The 19,650-nt window shown below is 44.2% G+C and overlaps 1 protein-coding gene and 1 non-coding gene across 2 annotated transcripts; both read left to right on the top strand.

Annotated features, from left to right (window-relative positions):
• The first annotated feature begins 2,336 nt into the window (after positions 1-2,336).
• PABPC4 (poly(A) binding protein cytoplasmic 4) lies at positions 2,337-19,349 on the top strand. Its single transcript, XM_015811653.1, has 15 exons — positions 2,337-2,544; positions 7,654-7,847; positions 8,486-8,601; positions 9,041-9,180; positions 11,239-11,333; positions 11,847-11,984; positions 12,705-12,800; positions 14,108-14,380; positions 15,548-15,635; positions 15,883-16,002; positions 16,741-16,868; positions 17,689-17,782; positions 18,091-18,221; positions 18,513-18,612; positions 19,066-19,349. Exons 1-14 carry the CDS (start codon positions 2,337-2,339, stop codon positions 18,597-18,599), a joined length of 1,908 nt encoding a protein of 635 aa, XP_015667139.1. The 3' UTR covers positions 18,600-18,612; positions 19,066-19,349.
• LOC114922297 lies at positions 12,206-12,333 on the top strand. Its single transcript, XR_003810372.1, has one exon. It is a non-coding gene; the product is annotated as a small nucleolar RNA SNORA55 (small nucleolar RNA).
• Positions 19,350-19,650: the final 301 nt, after the last annotated feature.

Below are 19,650 nucleotides of genomic sequence, written 5' to 3'. Positions count from 1 at the left end.
CTTAGTGCCTAGTGTACAGCATGTTGTCTTGGTTCATATATTTTGAGAAAAACAATAGTAGCTAATTAAGTCAATAATAATTTTTTTTAATTCCATAATTAGTGTATTAATTAATAGTATATTTCTTTGATCTTCCCTTCTCCCAATAGTATTTTTCTTCTTCAACTTTAAACAAGTATAATTCTTTATATTTTCAATCCATAAATGGTTAAATATAAACATTTTTTCATGTTTGTACAAATAACGTTCATATATGACATTTATCAACGTGTTTTTATAAAAATCATCTTATTAGTTCACTATGTATCCTATTTTCATAATTCTTATTTAAGCTTAATTTCCCCTTAATATTCAAACCATTCTTATCAATTTTCTCAGTATTAATCATATAAATATCCAGATTTTCCATTTAAATACACCATCCCAATGTTTTCATATTTCATGGATTATAAAAATACTATACTGCTTATCTTATAACATCTACATATAACATCTTTTCTGAAGTTTTAAAACTTTAGAAGCAATACTCAAGTCTATATCTTTTTCTTCTCGTCTATTGCCTTTTAAACACTAATAAGTTTCATAATCTTGTTCAATGTCTTCACTACTTTGGTCATTTTCTTCTCTCATACACATTCTACTGGTGGCATCTAGCTGTGCAGCTATGCATTTGACAGCATCTCTGGTGTTGATTAGAATAGATATAATTGATCTGTTGAAAGAAAAATCTTTATTCCACGATGGGAATAAACAAAATGGAGACTGCTTTAGAAAGAAGGTTGCAGTTTATTGAAGAGGAGAGCCAGCCAGAAGCATGGCTCCAGGAAAAATGACCACATATTGCTGGAAGGGGTGGGTTTTTAATACCTTCGGAGGCTCTTGAGGTTGTTTCCTGATCCTATTTGAGGCTTTGTATTTCCTGTGTCATGTACTCTGACCTGAGTCTGAGTGTGCCCTTTTGGTATTTTGGCACAGATTTTGTTTGTTGGTCTCTTTACAAATGAAATATATTCCACTTATTTGTTGTGCTACAGTACAGACTCCAATACAACCATATTTTTGCAGAAAAGTGTCACACAATGCTTGTGTTCCCCAATGACTTCCCTGATGTAAAATAGCTAATAATTCTCTAGTTATTTGTTCATTTAACATCTGTCTTCCATCTGGAAGCTTCCATTCACCCTTAATATTTTCTTTTGCTCCCAGTTGGACTAATTGCCTTTTTTCCCCTTGGGTGCCAAATACTGGCAATTGCCTGTTTTCTTCTGAGGTATTAAAGACAGCATTTTAATAAATTCTTTCATACTGGCAGCCCTAGCCTCTTCATCTGTTAGAGCAGGGCTTTTCAACCTTTTCACTCATTGTACCACTTTTAGGATATGGCAATATCCGAGTACCACCAGTCGTCTAGCAGAGCGTCAAAAACTTGACCAAAAAAGAAAAGAAAAGGAAAAAAGTGATAAAGTACAGTAGTCCTTGAGTTACAACAGTTTGCTTAGTGACTGTTCAAAGTTACGGCACTGAAAAAAGCGACTTATGACCATTTTTCACATTATGACTGTTGCAGCATCCCCAGGGTCTTGTAATTTACATTCAGATGCTTGGCAACCGATTCATATTTATGACGGTCACAGTGTCCCAGGGTCATGTGATCCCCTTGTGCGACCTTCTGACAAGCAAAGTCCATAGGGGAAGCCAGATTCACTTAACAACCGTGTTGCTAATTTAACAACTGCAGTGATTCACTTAACAAGTGTGGCAAGAAAGGTCATAAAATGGGCCAAAATTCACTTAACCAATGTCTCACTTAGCAACAGAAATTTTGGGTACAATTGTTGTCGTAACGCGAGGACTACCTGTATCAGCTTTATCTGTACAATGTAGCTGTCAATACAGCCCCGAAACCAAGGCGAGACCCTCCAGCAGCCGGACAACGCCTGACCCGAAGGCAGCGCCTGCCGGACGGGAGCCCCCTCCCTTCCGTGCGGCAGCTCCCGGCCTCGCCGCCAGGGGCGCTGTCCAGCCCCTCCGCCCCGCCCCCGCCCGCTGCGGCTGCGGCTGCGGCTGCGCTGCGGGCGGCCCCTGCAGGCCCGGCGGCGTGGGCGGCGACGGCGGCCTCGGAGCAGCCCCTGAAGGCCTCCGCGGGGCGCCCTCTGCCGCAGCTTGGCGGGGAGGAGGCGGCGGGAAGGGAGGAGCTCCTCGGAGGAAGAGGCCCGGATCCCCGCCCGCAGGCCTTCGCGGCGCGCGGACTGGCTGCCCGAGGCTGCCCCTGCCTGCCCCGCTCGCCGCACTTTCTCGGAACGGCCGCGCGCCCGCCCGCCTGCCCGCCTGCCGAGATGAACGCCGCCGCCGCCGCCGCCGCCGGGAGCAGCTACCCGATGGCATCGCTGTACGTGGGGGACCTGCACCCCGAGGTGACGGAGGCGCTGCTCTACGAGAAGTTCAGCCCCGCCGGGCCCGTCCTCTCCATCCGCGTCTGCAGGGACATGATCACCCGGCGCTCGCTGGGCTACGCCTACGTCAACTTCCAGCAGCCCGGCGACGGTGAGTCTCCCCGACGTCCCTCCGGCCCGGGGCCTCCGGATGGGCTGCAGGGCGACCGCCGGGCCCCCAACTCCCAGAATCCCCCAGGCAGCGTGAGCCGGCCCCAGAGCATGCTGCGGGGGATTCTGGGAGGCGGAGCCCCCTCCCCCCCTTAAACTTGCTGCGGTGGGGGTAAAACCGCTGTAGGAGCTCCAGGCCCAGATTTAGCGCCGGGCTCCCTCCCTGCCTCCCTGGACAGGCCTTTCACATCTCAAATAGTGAGAGTCCAGGCCAGCTCAGGTGTCTTGTTTGCTGGCCTGGTACGGCCTCCAGGTGGGCTCCTTGGCAGCAAAGGAAATGTGGTTTCCTAGTGCCACCTTCCTCAACTTCCCAGCCAGTCAGCCTGTCGCACTGGGACGCTGGGATTCCCCTCGCCCACTCGTGTCCCTGTCCCTGAAGAGGACCGGGGGGGCCCTTGTTGAGGGTGGTCATCCAGGGACCATGTCCTGAAAAGAGGGTTGAAAAGGGGGGTATTTTGAGAGAGAAGGCGTGATCTCACCTGGGTGTCTTAGGGCAGGTCCTTCTGTTATGTTTGAAAGTTGGCTTTAATTGACGAATGTAGTGGATGCCCCCCAAAAGAGCCCAATGGACTTATCGGAATGTGGTTCCACAGATGATTTCCTCTTGTGAGCTGCTCCCTCCCTGAGAGAGGCAGAGGAGGCAGAGGATTCGGCTTCTTAATGAAGAGCCTTCCTGCTCTCTGACTGCCTGAGCAATGGAGAAGGAAGATGTAGCTAAATTGCCCATAGTGGAGAGAGGGCTGCTTTCTAGAGAAGTGTTCTGGTATGAGTATATAAATTTGAACTTTGTGTCCAACTGTGAGTTTCAGATTAAAGATTGATCCCAATTCTAAAAGGATGCTCACACAGTATCATGAAAAGGGCGTCACTAGGCTGGACATAAATGAATAATGTTATTTTGGAGCATCTCCAACTCCACCTCTAAAGAGAAGCTGAGATTCAGGGTTGCTCTCAGGAATTAGGTCACACATCCCACTGAGTTAAAATGTGGGAGGTTTTTTTCTTTCAACATAACATTTTGTGTGAACCCTGCCAGTGTGGTGTGTAAACCATGGTTTATAGCTTACCTTCCGTTTTGGTGTTTCCCATATAACCAGAAATGTAAGGTGTGTTCCATGTTACTTCACAGGATTTTGTTCTGGGTAATTCTACTCAGCCTTGAAATGGTCTTTCATTAGCCATCAGGGACATGAATGGATCGATACATTATTTCTTGTTCTGCCATAATAATATGACTCGAGGGAACTGTAGACTGCTGAAAGGTGGCAATAAATTACCCGGGAACCATCATAGACGTCACAGAGGTACGGAATGAACACTGGTATTATAATACACCTATGAGGAAACTTTCTTGATTCAGAAGATGGGATAGAAATTTTATATATGCATCTGCATCCATTATCAGCAAAGCTAATTTCTGATAGTGTTTCATAAAGGTAGAACATTCCACAATACCAGATGACTTCTACCATATCTGTCCCAAAGCTCAAACCAAAACCATCTTTGCTTTAGTAGTTTTTATTAGCAGGTAACTGAGTATTGGAGAAATGTCTGTGCAGGTAAAGATTCCCCCAAATTGCATTACTTGCTTCAGTTTCGAATTGCTTTTCCCTTTCAATTGCAAAGAGATATGCTGGAGTTACCAGCATCTCTGTCTGGAACACCCCTTCCTGCTATAAATAAATGTTGCCTGATTTAACTAGCTGACTAAAGTGCTACTTGAAATGGATGCTACTTTTGATAAAGAAAGACAACTGAGCCTTGTCTCTCAACTAAAACCTTGATCCACAATTCATCTTGGAAAGCACAGGTTACACCGGTCCTTCCCCCACTCTATGTCCAGTATGGTCCTGGACAGTTCTTGGAACAAAACACCACCAACGTTGGCTGCATCCTTGTCCATTATTTGTGACAAACCCTGTTTAGGTAATGCGGGATACATGTTTGAATTGTTGAATTAGGAAGAGACTGGGAGGTATCGATAGAGAATATTTCCACTTCCTCTGCCTTGAATTAGAGCTGGATCAATTAAGAATTGTGTTTTGTGTGACTGATGAGAGTTGGCTGTGTAGCATTTTTACTCCTGAGAGCTGCTTGGTTTTTCCATGTTTCAGATATAGGGAGAGTTAAAATCAGGAGGTGTCAAGTTTCCCAAATATTGACTTCAACCTTAGTTAAGAAGCCATATTGGTAGCTTTGTTGTCATATAGGCATCAGAATAATAGAGTAACAGAATAACAGAATTGAAAGGTACCTTATAGATCTTCTAGTCTAACCCCCAGCTCAAACAAGAGACCCTATATCATTCTGGACAAATGGCTGTCCAGTCTCCTTTTTTAAAAGTCTCCAGTGATGGAGCATCCACAACTTCTGAAGCCATTCCACTAGTTAATTGTTTTCACTGTTAGGATATTTATTCTTAGCTCTAGATTGGTTATCTCCTTGATTAGTTCCATCCATTGCTTCTTGTCCTGGTGCTTTGGAGAATAGGTTGAAACCCTCTTCTTTGTGGCAGCCCCTGAAATACTGGAACACTGCTATCCTGACGCCCCTGGTTCTCCCTTTCATTAGACTAGACATACCCAATTCTTGCAACAGTTCTTCATAAGCTCCGTAATCATCCTTGTTGCTCTTCCCTGCACTCTTTCTAGAGTCTCGACATCTTTTTTACATTGTAGCGACCAAAACTGGATGCAATATTCCAAGTGTGGTCTTACCAAGGCATTATAAAGTGGTATCAATACTTCACGTGATCTTGATTCTATCCCACTGCTGATGTAGCCTAGGATTGCATTGGCTTTTTTGGCAGCTGCTTTTTTTTGGCATCAATGGCAAAATCCCAGTCCTGTATTTTGTCTCCTTATCTGCCACTTATTACTCAAGCTGTCTTCCATTGTCAGGCACTAATGTAATTAAATTTAATTGTACCCTGCTTTTATTATTTTTATGAATAAGAGTGAACATATCCAATGCACCAGCATCCTCCTATTTTCCTCAAAACAACAACCTTGTGGACTGGGCTGAGAGAGGCTGACTGGCCCAAAGTCACCTAGCTGGCTTTCCTGACTTAAGGGGGGGGGGACTTGAACTCACAGTCTCTGGCTTTCTTGTTTGGTGCCTTAAGCATTAGACCAGACTGCCACTACCCTGGCTAGTTTTTCTGAACCTGTCCAGGCTGACCTGAGCAATGAATGCAATCTTGTGTTGGCATCAGGCATTCCCTCCTCACCCTCTGAATCAATTTAAGGTAGTTCTTGCTATGAGACTTACTCCTAAGCTTCTGAAGTTTGTGAACAGGATCTGGTATGCAGATGTCACCGCTTTTAATATGCTGCTCAGTATAAAAATAGAATCCTTAGGAATGAGTGGCCTATCTGAGTGTCTCAGTTGCAGAAGGTCTAGAAAGTGAGACTCTTGCCTGGAGCTCACTTGGCTGTGGTGGAAAGTTAGTTAGGATAGTCTGCTTGCAAGGAAAATGGTGAGCTTTGAACATGTATTTATTTAGAACATGTTTATAATTGTCCAACTCAAATGCTGTGATTCTGTATAAAAGTACAATCCCCCCCAACATATACCACTGAGGTAATATAAAGCAATTAAAAATGTTCAGGGCTAAAGTAGGCTATATCACCAACTACAACTCATCCTGAATCAAGTACACAGGGCTCAACGGCCTTTTGAGAGGCCTGCAGGCTCCGGACCCAATGTTCATTGAGCTTTGGGGGGGGGAGGGGGGGATAGTTCCAAATGGGAGGGCTGGTACCAAGAAAGCAGGCTTCCTCCCCCCCCCCCCAGGATGACATGATTTCAGAGAAAGAGCATGCCAGGCCTACTCACAAAGTTGTTGTAGTGAGGAAAATAGGAGGAGGAAGAGGATTATGTATGCTTGCTGTCTTAAGTTACTTATAAAGTAACAAAGATGGGAATACACACACAACACATACATACATACATACATACATACACACACACACACACATACATTGCGTGTCTGTATATAAATATATGTGGATGGGCAGATATTCTTGTGAGAAGGCAGTTTTACAAATACAGGTATTCCTTGACTTACAACCACAATGGAGCCAAAAATTTCTGTTGTTAAGTGAGACATTTGTTAAGTGAGTCTTCCCCCATTTTATGACCTTTCTTGCCACAGTTGTTAAGTGAATCGCTGCAGTTGTTAACTTAGTAAGAGGGCTGTTAAGTGAATCCAGTTTCCCTGTTGACTTCGCTTGTCAGAAGGTCACACAAGGGATCCCTTGACACCGGGACACTGCGACCATCATAAATGTGAGTCAGTTGTCACGCATCCTAATGTAAATCACGTGTAAGTGTGAAAAATGGTCATAACTCACTATTTTCAGTGCCTTTGTAACTTTGAACGGTCCCTAAGTGAACTGTTGTAAGTCGAGGACTGCGTGTAACCTGGTTCTGTGCCATGCGAGGCTTCATTGCTCTGAATTTCACCTGGATGTGCATAGGGAGCCACTGCAGCTTGTGGCGCAGAGGTATTACTTGGGTGTCATGAGGAATACCCATAACTGTCCGTATCGTTGCATTGTGGACCAGTTGAAGCTTCCAGATGGTCTTTAAGAACAGCCTCAAGGAAATATTGGACAAAAATTGGTTAAAAAAAATGTTAGAGAAACACATAGATTATAAACTTGAATTTTTTTTATTAGGTATAATGCCAGAAAAACTTGAGAAGCAAAGTACATACTTGATTTTTACATGTGACAACAGCGGCAAGAATTATATTTGCACAATACTGGAAGAACGAAGAAACACCACCAGAAGAAGAAATAATTAAAAAAATACTAGACTGTGAGGAAATGGACAGATTTACTTGAAGGTGTGCATGTCTGCATATACATATGCCTCCCTATACATATGCCATATACCTCTCAAGCTGAAGGATGTCCTGAGAAAATGCTCTCTAAATCTGCAGTGTGGTTAAGGAGAAAGTGTTGAGAGAGGAATTCCCAATGGGAGTCTCACTTGCTTTTTTCAAGATAAAATTTCCGTCTCTTTCTTGCTCTTTGTGCTGCAGCTGAGCGGGCCCTGGATACTATGAACTTTGATGTAATCCGAGGCAAGCCCATCCGCATCATGTGGTCTCAGCGGGACCCCTCTTTGAGGAAATCGGGTGTAGGGAATGTCTTCATCAAGAACCTGGATAGATCCATAGACAACAAAGCACTTTATGACACGTTCTCTGCTTTTGGGAATATTCTTTCTTGCAAGGTGAGTCATAGGCCAGTTCTGGTTCCTGAATTGCATGGAACCGGCCTTTGGAATTGGCTGGGCCTTATTCTCCATGTATGTCAGATAAGATTGGGTTGGTGGCATCAGGCACAGGTGGGTTTGTGTAACAGAGCCAGGAAAAATGGACTCTCCCTCTCCCTCTCCCTCTCTCATATAATCGCTTGGTGGGTTTTGCACTTCTCAGGGGAACATCTTGTCAATCCTTGCTTTACATCAGAGTTAAGCTGCCGCCTTTATAGAGTTTTTGGAGCTAATCTCACTTTGCATAATGTTTCAGTGACACACTGGGTACTTCTAAAACGTGGAAATCTGCAAAGTAATTAGGGGCTGGAGTAAATGGTGGATATGGCCAGTGATGAAAGAGGGTGGGGACAGCAATTTTTTTTTTCTTTGATGGCTTCTTTCTCGGCAGTGAAGTAATAGCCGAGAAACTGAGCTCATAAGTAAAGCCTTTGAGAATTACCTTAGACATTGAACTGTAGTGATTTACAGCTGCATTCACAATAGGGGTGCCAACCATGATGCAAAATTTGCATCTTCCATTTGTCCTTGGGAAACACTTAACATGAAGTAAACTGACCTGTTGATGCTGGCTAATCAACCCCAGTCATTTACAGGTGGTGTGTGATGAGAATGGCTCCAAGGGCTATGCTTTTGTGCACTTTGAGACACAAGATGCTGCGGACCGCGCCATTGAGAAGATGAACGGCATGCTGCTGAACGACCGCAAAGTGTGAGTGTCTCAGCCAGAAGCTGAGACATGATGCATCTCAGTATTAACCCACCAGGCTGCTGGTTCTCCTGGCCCAAGCTTTGGCCTGCTGCCTGTCTCCTCCAGGGCTGGTGAGTTTCCCTGCCCAAGCCACAGCCAACACCCCCTGCCCTGGGGGTCTGGCTTCACTTGACGCCTCCCCGCTGTGGGCTGGGTTGAACTCCCTGAGGCTTTATCCTGCCCAGCAGTCAGTGGCTCCCCTTGGCCTGCTGCCTCTCTGCTTCAGGACAGGGGATTCTTCAGCTTGGTCTTGTGTCCTCCTTTGAAGCCGCCCCTCCCTCCACCCCCACCCCCCCACGGCTGCTTGCTTTTGCCTTTCTCCCTGAAACCTTGCCTTGCCTTCCTCCTGGGGGGCAGGAGCAGAGCATTCACCAGGGCTTGTCATTGTTTTGTCACCCAGATTTGTTGGCCGATTTAAATCCCATAAAGAACGTGAGGCAGAGTTGGGAGCCAAAGCCAAGGAGTTCACCAACGTCTATATTAAAAACTTTGGGGATGAGATGGATGACGAGAGGCTGAAGGGTCTCTTCAGCAACTACGGTGGGTCTTCCAGAAAGTGATCTTTTATGTTCACGTCTGACAACTGAAGCCTTTATAAATGATGGCTGATTGGATGTTTTAAGATTTGAATGGGGCATAAGGAATAGCCTTGCAAGGCAATGGCAGAAACGGGGCCTTGAGCTTGGTCAAGAAATAACTTGAGAAAGCTTCTCAGAAAAGTCCTCTCTAATTCACATAAAGATAAGGGAGGGAGAAGCTCATTTAATCTTGTGAGAGTCTGTTCCTAGACCAATTCCAATAAAAATAGTTTGGGAGCTAAAGGATATTGGCTTCTAGGTGGGCTGATAGCAGTCTTGCAAATCTAAATGTGCTTCCCCCTCCCTCACTTTATCATCATGTGAACTAGGGAGGGGTTTGTCCTTGACATTTTCTCAAGTTATTTTCAATCTTTTTTCCATAGTGGCTCTTTTTCCTGTCCTTCAAGGCTATTTCTTATGCTCTCTACCAGATTAGAAAGGATAACAATAGGTTATTTATGAATGGAGGTGGAATTTAATAAATTGTGCAAATTGAAGATCCTTCAGGAAACCACCACCCCCCTTTGGGAAATGTATATGTTTGGGGTCTTAGATTAGTGAAAGAACAGGTATTCCTCACAGGCTGTTTATTCAGCAACCATTCAGAGTAACGGATGGGGCTGAAAAAATAACTCTATGATCATTTACAACTATTTACAACCTTTGTAGCATCCCTCAGTCATATGATTGCCATTATAGTCAGCACGCAATGTTCTGTGCCTGATCTGCGTTTTTTTTCTTTTTCTCCCCATCCCTGGAAAGCAGAAAGATTGGAGAGAAAGGGCTTATTGCAAGAGAGTAACCTTTTTCTTCTTTTATACACCAAAAGCAATGCAGTTGTGCTGACCGCCCAAGGCTGGGAGCCACAGGCATGTTATTCAAGAAATACAGTGATATCTCTTTCTCTCCAGTCATAGCTCTGTGAGCGAGGGAGGGCGGAGAAAAATAGCAAGCGATTTCTGTAGGCAATTTCTTTGCTTGATCATCTCCTGCTGCCAGAGCAATCACATTGCTTTCAATGTGTGCAAGATTATTAGCAGGGACTTGAGCATTCCAAAGGGCGGTGGAGGCAAACAAAAGTTGAAAGTATGAAACTGAGTCATCTCTTTCCCACCGGAAAGCACAGTCACGATCATATGATTTACCAGTTAGTGACCACTTTGCTTAGCAGTGAAGTTGCCAGTTCCAATTAGGGTCATTAACCAAGGACCACCTATATTTTATTTCACCATCGATCAGAGTAGGGTAAAAGAGCAGAATAACGGTACTAAAATAAGATTAACAAAATAAAATAAATTAAAGGCAAATAAAGACATAATCATATCATATGGGTTCCGATAGATGAAACCCATTAAAGAACTTCAAGGCAAGAATTCTTCCTTAAAGAACATTTTATTCAGGAAACAAAGTATCGGCACTACATAGTTGAACCCAAAACTAGATTCCCTTCCCCCAGATACAAAGTAACAAGTTGCAAGTCCCACCCCCACTAAACAGTCATAATTCACATTCTCCAATTAGCTCAGAGCGGACTTCAGCCCGCCAAAAAGTTACTGGTTTGTGTCCTTGAGTTCCCAGGGAGCTGCATTATTATTATGGCTAGCTGAGCTCAAGCATTCATCCCATCCCCCCTTCAAAACATGATCTCTAAACAGAAGAAAAAGCATGTTAAAAGTAAAAGGAAAATGGCTGCGATTTCCATCAGTTGTCAGAGCAGGAACATCCATTGTTACAGTGTTGACACTGTTGCTGGCAAGGTTTTAATGAATTCTGCCAGCTATTAAACAGAATTTAGCAACATTATTAAGAGAGTATGTCATTCTGCTCAGGAGGTAATTAAGAGGAAAAGAGTCAGTGCATAGACACCATCTAGTATTCCAGACAGCGGGCTGGTGGGCATCCTGATGTGGACTAGTTTCAATAATGTAATGATCTGTTCAGTAATAGTTTTCCTTCTGAAAAGCTCTCTCTGTAATTTTGCTCCGGGTAATATTTGCTAACTCTGTTCTTCCAACAACAGGTAAGACCCTCAGTGTTAAAGTGATGACTGATCCGGCTGGGAAATCCAAAGGTTTTGGCTTCGTGAGTTTTGAAAAGCATGAAGAAGCCAGCAAGGTATAAACTGTGAGGCTACTGTGTGGATCTGGCATGATCTGTTTTTCAACTGAAAAATGGAGCTCTGGTGAATGTTGCAGAAATAAAATGAGAGCAAATCCCTTTGTTTTGGATTTTCTGTTAGATGCCTGTTGGGGATAAAGCAAAGGGCAAGTCTGTGGTCAGTGATAGTTCCCATTTTATTACCAAAAGGCAACAGCTCAACAAACCAGGAGTCTCAGTATTCCAGCTAACAGTCTGGGAATGGCCTTAGCCTTGGCTTTCAATGGGAGAACTGTGAATGCTGTTCAGTTAAATGAGCGCTAGAGGATCCTGTGATTCAAAGAAGAACTGAAAGTCCCAGATTTATCCAAGTTTGTGTAAACACTTTGAACTTGCTTCAGTTTTTAGCTTGTTGAGTGCAGAGGTTATTAATCCCAAATTAACATAGGAAAATATAATAATAGTCAGCACCATGTGTCTAAGGAAGACTGTATGTCTGCAAGGGATTTGCTGCTTTGAATTCTTTTACAGGCAGTAGAAGAAATGAATGGAAAAGATATCAATGGGAAAATTGTGTTTGTGGGTCGTGCACAGAAGAAGGTGGAACGGCAGGCAGAGCTGAAACGCAGGTTTGAGCAGCTGAAGCAGGAGAGGATCAGCCGTTACCAGGTATTTTGCCTCTAGAAGAAGGAAAGTGCTCCCAAGTTAGAAAGTGAGTGTGCATTTGAGGGACTGTTGTTGGGATAAGGTAGATCACGAATTTGTGCTCTGCTGAAACTTGAAGCCTCTGGATTAGCAGCCCGGTGAATTTTGAGTTCCTTTAGGACTCTCCAGACTCCCTCAATAGGGAGGGAGTGGAAACAGGACCAAGGAATGGCATGGCGGGAGATGCACCTGAATCTTTCCTGATCCTGGCTGTGCAGTGCAGGCCTGGGGACAGATGGTGCTACAGAAATCCACAGCAAATCCAGGCAAATTCTCTTATAAAGGAACTTGTCTCTACGGCTTTGGAACATTTAGTGTTTCTTTCTGCAAAGGACATGGCATTCCTAATTTTTTATTACAAATGAAGGCAAATATATGTGTCACAGGGTAATATTGCAGGATCCAATCTGGGTGAGGAGCCACATTCTGCTAGAGAGAAGTTCCCTGAGGATGGGCTTCAGCATGAGTCTGAAAGCTTGGAAAACTAAACTGACCCAGATTGGATCCTGCAACTTTTTATTTGTTAGATGTCTAGGCTGCCCAACTCCAAATGACTGTGTAATTAATGGCACGTGTGGGGTTGGTTGTTGATAGAAAAGAAAATCCTGCTTTGCTCATAATCAATTGAAACATCACATTTTGCACTGTTATCAACTCATGCTAACATCTCTGTCCTCTTTTGAGGGAGTTAATCTCTATATCAAGAACCTGGATGACACAATTGATGATGAGAAGCTGAGAAAGGAGTTCTCTCCATTTGGGTCCATCACAAGTGCCAAGGTAAAGACAGCAGGGAATTAAGCAGACACTGAGCAAGGGTCCCACAGCTAGGAATCCCTCCAGGTGAACCAAGCATCACCTGAACTGTTCTAAGACTTGCACACCTGCATGGGGGACACTTTTAAGCCATTTGCCCAAATAAGGCTTTAGAACTATTGTGACAATGAGTGAATGAATGGAAGTGGAAAATTGGAATCTTTTGTAGAAATAAAGGATGTAAATGGAAATCAGATGTAAAAAATATATGAGGGAATTTTGTTCTGCCACCATAGTTAATGAAACAGCTGGGCCCCAGAGACAAGAAATTAAGAATTTGAACAGACATGCCAGTTCAGCAAAAGGTAGTCCTCAACTTATGAACGTAATGGAACCTGCTCATGACGGTTGTAAGTTGTGATGGTTCTAAAATAAGTTTGCTTGGGTCACGTGACTAACCCAACTTTATGGCCTTTTTTGCAAGGGTCTTAAGCAAACACCCATAGTGAACCAGTGGTTTTGCTCATATGAGCTGTCGGTTCACTATGCACATGGTTTTGCTTAAAATCAGAAGTAAATGCTAGTTTTCAGCAAAACTGTTGTAAAATGCAGTCACATGGCTACAGCATGCTGCAAATGGCTGTCAATGCAGCCCAGTTGCTGAGCATGTGACCATGAGAGGGCGACCATCATAACTTCCCATCAGGGTTGTAAGTAAGCCCCAGGTAGGTCCGTTGTAACTTCAAACAGTCACTGAGCAACTGGTCATGAAGACCACCTGTACCTTTAAAATAACTCACATGTGAAATTGCTGCTTTTTAAATAAAAAAACTACAGTCTATCACGCTGTGGCCAAAATAGTGCCAATTTTTAAAAGAGAATCTGGGGAAATTTGTTCATTCCTAATTGTTGAAAGAAATCACCTTCAATACAACATTTCTAAAATGTATTGAGGGGGTAGTCTTACCAATTAAGAATCAATGTTGCAGGGAGCCTCCTGGGCAGTGAACCAGGCGCTTGGGAAAGGGGAGACCACCCAGTCTCCGAGGGCTGACCCTGCCTTCTGTGCTAAAGAGGCTGGGGACCGATCAGGGCCAATGCCCTTCCCATGTCTGGCCAAGAAAGAGGGAGGAGCTGTGGGTCTGGGGAATGCAAAAGCTGCTTTGGGGATGCCCGGTGCTGCTGTTGGACGTTGTGCAAGAAGAGCCGGCTCTGGGAAGTCCATGTTGGGGTATTTCTCTTCCTGCAGTATTTCCCCGGGTGAGGCAAGGAACATCAGCACCAAGGACTAAGAACTGCCAGCCCTTTTCTCAGTCCCTGCCTTTCATTAGGTAATGCTGGAAGATGGTCGAAGCAAAGGCTTTGGCTTCGTCTGCTTCTCCTCTCCAGAAGAAGCCACCAAAGCTGTAACCGAGATGAATGGGCGCATTGTGGGCTCCAAGCCACTGTACGTGGCCTTGGCCCAGAGGAAGGAGGAGCGCAAGGCCCACCTCACCAACCAGTACCTGCAGCGCATCGCTGGCATGAGAGCTCTGCCAGCGAACACCATTGTCAGCCAGTTCCAACCGGCTTCTGGAGGGTATTTCATGCCGGCAGTGCCCCAGGTGAGTCCTCCATACAAATGTCCTGGGGGGAGCCGTGCCCCCCCATAACCCCTACCAAAGCAGGTGGTTTCTGTTTCCCACAAGGACTAAGATTCTTGGGGCCTTTATAGCTTTCTTTCTTCTTTTGTTTCACAAGATAGATCTGCTGTAGGAATCCATTTGAATCTAAAATGCCTGGGGGAAGTTTTAAGCTCACAACAAAAAATGCATTCCAGGAATGCCTTAGTGAAATACCTGGTTAATGGAAAATAAGCTTTGGTGTATTAGGGATGTGCTTGAAATGATATCCTGAAACGGAAACAGCCATTCTGTGCCCAAACCACTTCCAGAATGATTTTAAATGCCTGTATGAAAGTCAAAATGCACCACAATTTAATAACTTAATAAGCTGAATTCTCCTTCGAACTGAATTCAGTTCCTGGGGCTTCATGGACTTGTGCTTTGGAAAAGGGCTTTGCCTTCTTCCAGGAAGTGTTAATAGTAGTAATAGTAATAGTAGTAGTGATGATGATGATGATGATGATGGAAGGGACCTTGGAGGTCATCAACCCCTTGCTCAGGCAGGAAACCTGGTCTATACCATTTCGGACAAATGGCTGTCCACTCTCTTCTTAAAAACTTCCAGTGTTGGAGCATTCACCGCTTCTGGAGGCAGGTTGTTCCATTGGTTAATTGTTCTAACTGTCAGGAAGTTTCTCCTTAATTCCAGGTTGCTTCTCTCTTTGGTCAGTTTCCATCCGTTGCTTCTCATCCTGCCTTCAGGTGCTTTGGAGAATAGCCTGACTCCCTCTTCTTTGGGGCAGCCCCTGAGATACTGGAAGACTGCTATCATGTCCCCCCTCGTCCTTCTCCTCATTAGACTAGACATACCCAATTCCAGCAACCGTTCCTTATATGTTTTAGCCTCCATTCCCCTAATTATCTTTGTTGCTTTCAGTCTAGTGCGCAAAGGCTGAGGTTTGTTGTGAACATATTTTTAACAATATTTGAAATAGCGGTGGTTTAGCAGAGTTAAAAAAACTGAAGCTAGGTATGGCATCAGAGTTTGGGATGATATACAATTTAGCATTTTCTGCTTTTTTCCTGGGATTAAGGCAGTAGTATTGTAAGAGGGCAATGAAAACATGTTGCAGGACTGATCCTGTTGCAGCCCCCTTTACTTTCCAGGCTCAGAACAGACCCACGTACTATGCACCTAACCAGATAACTCAGATGAGACCCAGTCCACGCTGGCAGCCAGGCGGAAGGCCTCAAGGTATGTGGGGAAGAGCAGTTTGTCCTTGGAAGCCCTGACCCCTCTCTCTCAAGGCCTGTGTAAGAATGCCATGTTATCCTAAAAGGCAACCAAGGATGTTTCCTAGGGAGGTGGGGTCTCACACAGGCCTCTTTCCAGGGATGACCATCCCTCCAGTTTTAACTTGATAGGGCTCTTCTAATGTAACTGGCCAATAATTTGCTCTTCCCTTCTCTCCTCCCACCCCATTTCTTGAAAACCAAACTAGGCTTCCAAGGTATGCCCAACAGTATGCGCCAGTCTGGGCCGCGGCCCACTCTACGGCATTTGGCTCCCACAAGCGCTGCTCAAGCGTCACGTGGTTTGCCTGGTGCTCCCCAGAGGATTGGTAAGCACTTTGCCCAGAGGTGGAATCTTTTCATTTATTTTTTAAACAAATATGAATTTATAATTTGTTAGGTTTAGACAGACTTGCAGACACACACCCACCCTCGCAGAAGCATCAGTTAACGTTGATTAACTGATGGATCTGATATACCTACCAGCTATCCAGTAGCTGTTGGACAGATTCTTCTGGTAGTAAATGTGACATTTGCTACAAATCTTTTGAATGAATGAATGAATGAATGAATGAGAAAGAAAGAAAGAAAGAAAGAAAAAGAAAGAAAGAAAGAAAGAAAGAAAGAAAGAAAGAAAGAAAGAAAGAAAGAAAGAAAGAAATAGTTGTCTAAGCCAACTCTTTGGAGGTGCTGAAATTGCAACTTCCAGAGTTTCCAGCCAATTCAGCTAATATGCTGATTGGGAACGTGAGGCGTATGTGTATGGGGGGGGGATATTTAGGGAAATATTTAAGAGATATTTCCCCAAAATATTTAGGGAAGGTATTAAATTGTTGAACAAGGTTGCCATACTGTAGCAGAAGCTTTTTGATTCAACCAATATATCAGTAAAGGAAATAATAGATTGGAATTCAAATAAACTGCCTGGATTATTGCTAGTATCGGTTTAAGACATGCTTACATGAAATAAAACATTTGTCTGTGGTTCCTCAAACAAGATTAATGCATGCTAATGAAAAACTTCTTTGATAAGCTTCTGATACTCCACAATTTCTCTGTATAAACAGGGGTTGCCGCCACAGCCCCAAATTTGGCTCCTCGGCCACCTGTAGTCACCAAAGCTCCCAGGGCTGTTCCACCATACAAATATGCTGCAGGCATCCACAGCCCCCACCCAGCAGTCCAGCCTTTACAGGTAACGCAAAGCCTTGGAAGAACCCTAGCAGGTCTGGTGCCTGATTTCAACCCAACAGCAGCCCTGGCCAAGTCTTTGGGTTTCAGATAGAAACGGGAATGATATTTCTTTTTTCCTATTTGAGACCTTCCACAGTTTTTTTTTTCTCCACTGTGAAAATGCAGTGGTTTTCTAGGCTCCAACTAAGTAGGCTTTTGATATTTGAGCAGCAATTTACATTCTGACCTACAAAGCCATAGTTGTTTCTTGCAAAGAATGATGACTTTTGTGCTGCCGTGCACATAGACATGTTCTGGCAGATGTAAACCACTCAGCTTTGCACCTAGTAATCCAAAGAATTATTTCATGCTTGTTAGTGTTGTACTGTCTCTGGCATAACATGCCCAGGAGAGCAGTTTTGGCTCTAGGTTAGCGTCTCTCAAACTCAGCGCCTTTAAGACAGATGGACTTCAACCGGCTGGCGTTGCTGGCTTGGGAATCCTGAGAGTTGAAGTCCACCCGTCTTAAATGTGAGAAACTGCTGTAAGTCATTCCTAAGAGTTTTCAGTAAACTGATTGGTAGGAGATGTTGCCATTTTAGATAAAATATCAGGGAACAGTCTCAAATCATTTAGTATATTTTAATCCTTGATGTTGCTCTTTCACTTCAATGAGCTATTTCCTCAGCTAAGGGAGAAGCCTTTTTTTTTTTACTTTGGTGAGGAAAGTATGTCCTTCTCTTGAGCATTTTATTTTTCGTGTGTCTTCTAAATTTGGTAGAATTGCTTCCATGATATCTTTGTGGGCTGTGCTAATGGCAAAATCCCTGGTTTCCTCATAGGCCCCACAGCCTGCTGTTCACGTGCAGGGACAAGAGCCTTTGACAGCATCCATGCTGGCTGCTGCACCTCCCCAGGAGCAAAAGCAAATGCTGGGTGAGCCAGTCCCTCTCTCATCTCTCCCTTGGGGCATCTAGGGGGTTTTCAGCATCTGCATGGCTCTTCTGTCCTAGCCATATGTGCAAAATAGTTATGGATTAGGGGAACAAGTCTCCCTGAAAAGTGTAGGAATCCTAAACTCAGGTGTCCCCTGGGCAACGACACAGAGTTGGCTAATTCTTCCACAACAGCAGCAGGCAATTCTTGTGATCTCCTGGCTTAAAACACTTCACTATGAGTAGACTCAGGATGCCATATGCTCAATAAAATAAAGTCATCAACTCTCTTGATTTTTGCTTCTTCAGGAGAACGTCTCTTTCCGCTGATCCAGGCAATGCACCTCAGCCTGGCAGGGAAGATCACTGGGATGCTGCTGGAGATTGACAACTCAGAGCTGCTACACATGCTGGAGTCTCCAGAATCCCTCCGCTCCAAGGTAAGCACTAATGGTCCCCAATCCTGGGTCAGGAGCATTGGCTGCTCTCTGCTTCTGCTGGCTTGCTGGAGTGTGACCATCAGGGAGAGCCACAGATCTCTTCGGATCTCGAGTGCAGCTCCTTCAGGGAGCCACTGACAGGAACAGTAGCACACCCACACCAGTTCTGAAGCACTGTTCCTACTTTATTGAATTATTCAGCCACGTTTGCACACCGGGTACTCATACGGGGGTGGGGTGGGGTATGGGTAGCTGTATATCCCTCCCATCAATGCAATTTCTCCATCCTAGGTGGAGGAGGCTGTGGCGGTGCTACAAGCTCACCAAGCAAAGAAGGAAGCTGCCCAAAAGGTGGGCATCGTTACTGCTACCTCGTAAGCCAAGGATGCTGGTAAGTCCCTGAGTCCTGGCCCATGACTTTGCTGACCAGCCCTATTGCGTTCCTGACCAGTCAGTAGCCTGCTAAGGTCTCTTTTGTGTGGAAAAGCAGCAGCATCAAGGGAGCAAATATGGTTTGGCTCCTGGATAATTTCCTATACTTTCTGCTCGTGAAAATGAGTGGGGGCTGTTCCTTCAAATACATTATTCATCGACTAGCTTTCTGCCATTTAAGAAAACGTCATAATGAATGTCCAATGATTTAAATAATTGTCTAAAATTTAGAATTTTCCTCTATTTAAATTTAGTACCCCGAATAGATCCATAGAATTGAACAGAGTCCTCCTAAAACTGGCGGATTCTCTCTGGAACTCTAAAAGGTGGGATGCTGCCTCCTCATGTCTGCAAGTAATGGGAAGCTCCCAGACAGTTGCTCCAGCATCTAAAGTGTTCTTTTTTTCTCTAGGTCTTGTAAAGGACAAATGGGCTCTCTGAAGAAATCATCTCATTCTGCGTATTTCAACATAATGCAACATATCTCAATACTTTTCAGTGTGTAAAGCTCTTAATATGCCTTGTTTAAAAATACTAAAAACAAAAATCAGGTTCCATATGCAAGAATTCATACCCCTGGCCAAAAGGCGGACATCTTGTTTTTCCATGTGGGATAATGACATTTTTGGACTTGGTTTTAATCAGACAATCCCATTTGCAAAATCAATAAATAGAAGTATTTTATGAAATTGCTGCCTGTCTATCTGCAGTCCTTGTGGGATTCTGATGCAGCCACATTGAACTGATTTGAAACTCTTCAAGGGCCCTTCTTGTTGGGACACCCACTAGCAACTGGAATAAGAGGTTGATTATTCATGTAGCTTTATACGGGAGTCCATATAAAGTAGCACAACTCTTGAGAATCAACTAGTTCTAGATTTTCTAGTGAGTGCTTCCTGATTACCTCAAGTCACCTTAACAAGCTGTGTGAGGAAAGCGTAAGAATATTCCAATGTTATTTGCCTTACATTTCAGGAAAATACTAATCGGCATACAA

Source organism: Protobothrops mucrosquamatus, unplaced genomic scaffold (assembly GCF_001527695.2).
Source record: "Protobothrops mucrosquamatus isolate PMUCROS unplaced genomic scaffold, P.Mucros_1.0 scaffold46, whole genome shotgun sequence".
Taxonomy (NCBI): domain Eukaryota; kingdom Metazoa; phylum Chordata; class Lepidosauria; order Squamata; family Viperidae; genus Protobothrops; species Protobothrops mucrosquamatus.
This window is presented reverse-complemented; position numbering and strand designations above follow the sequence as displayed.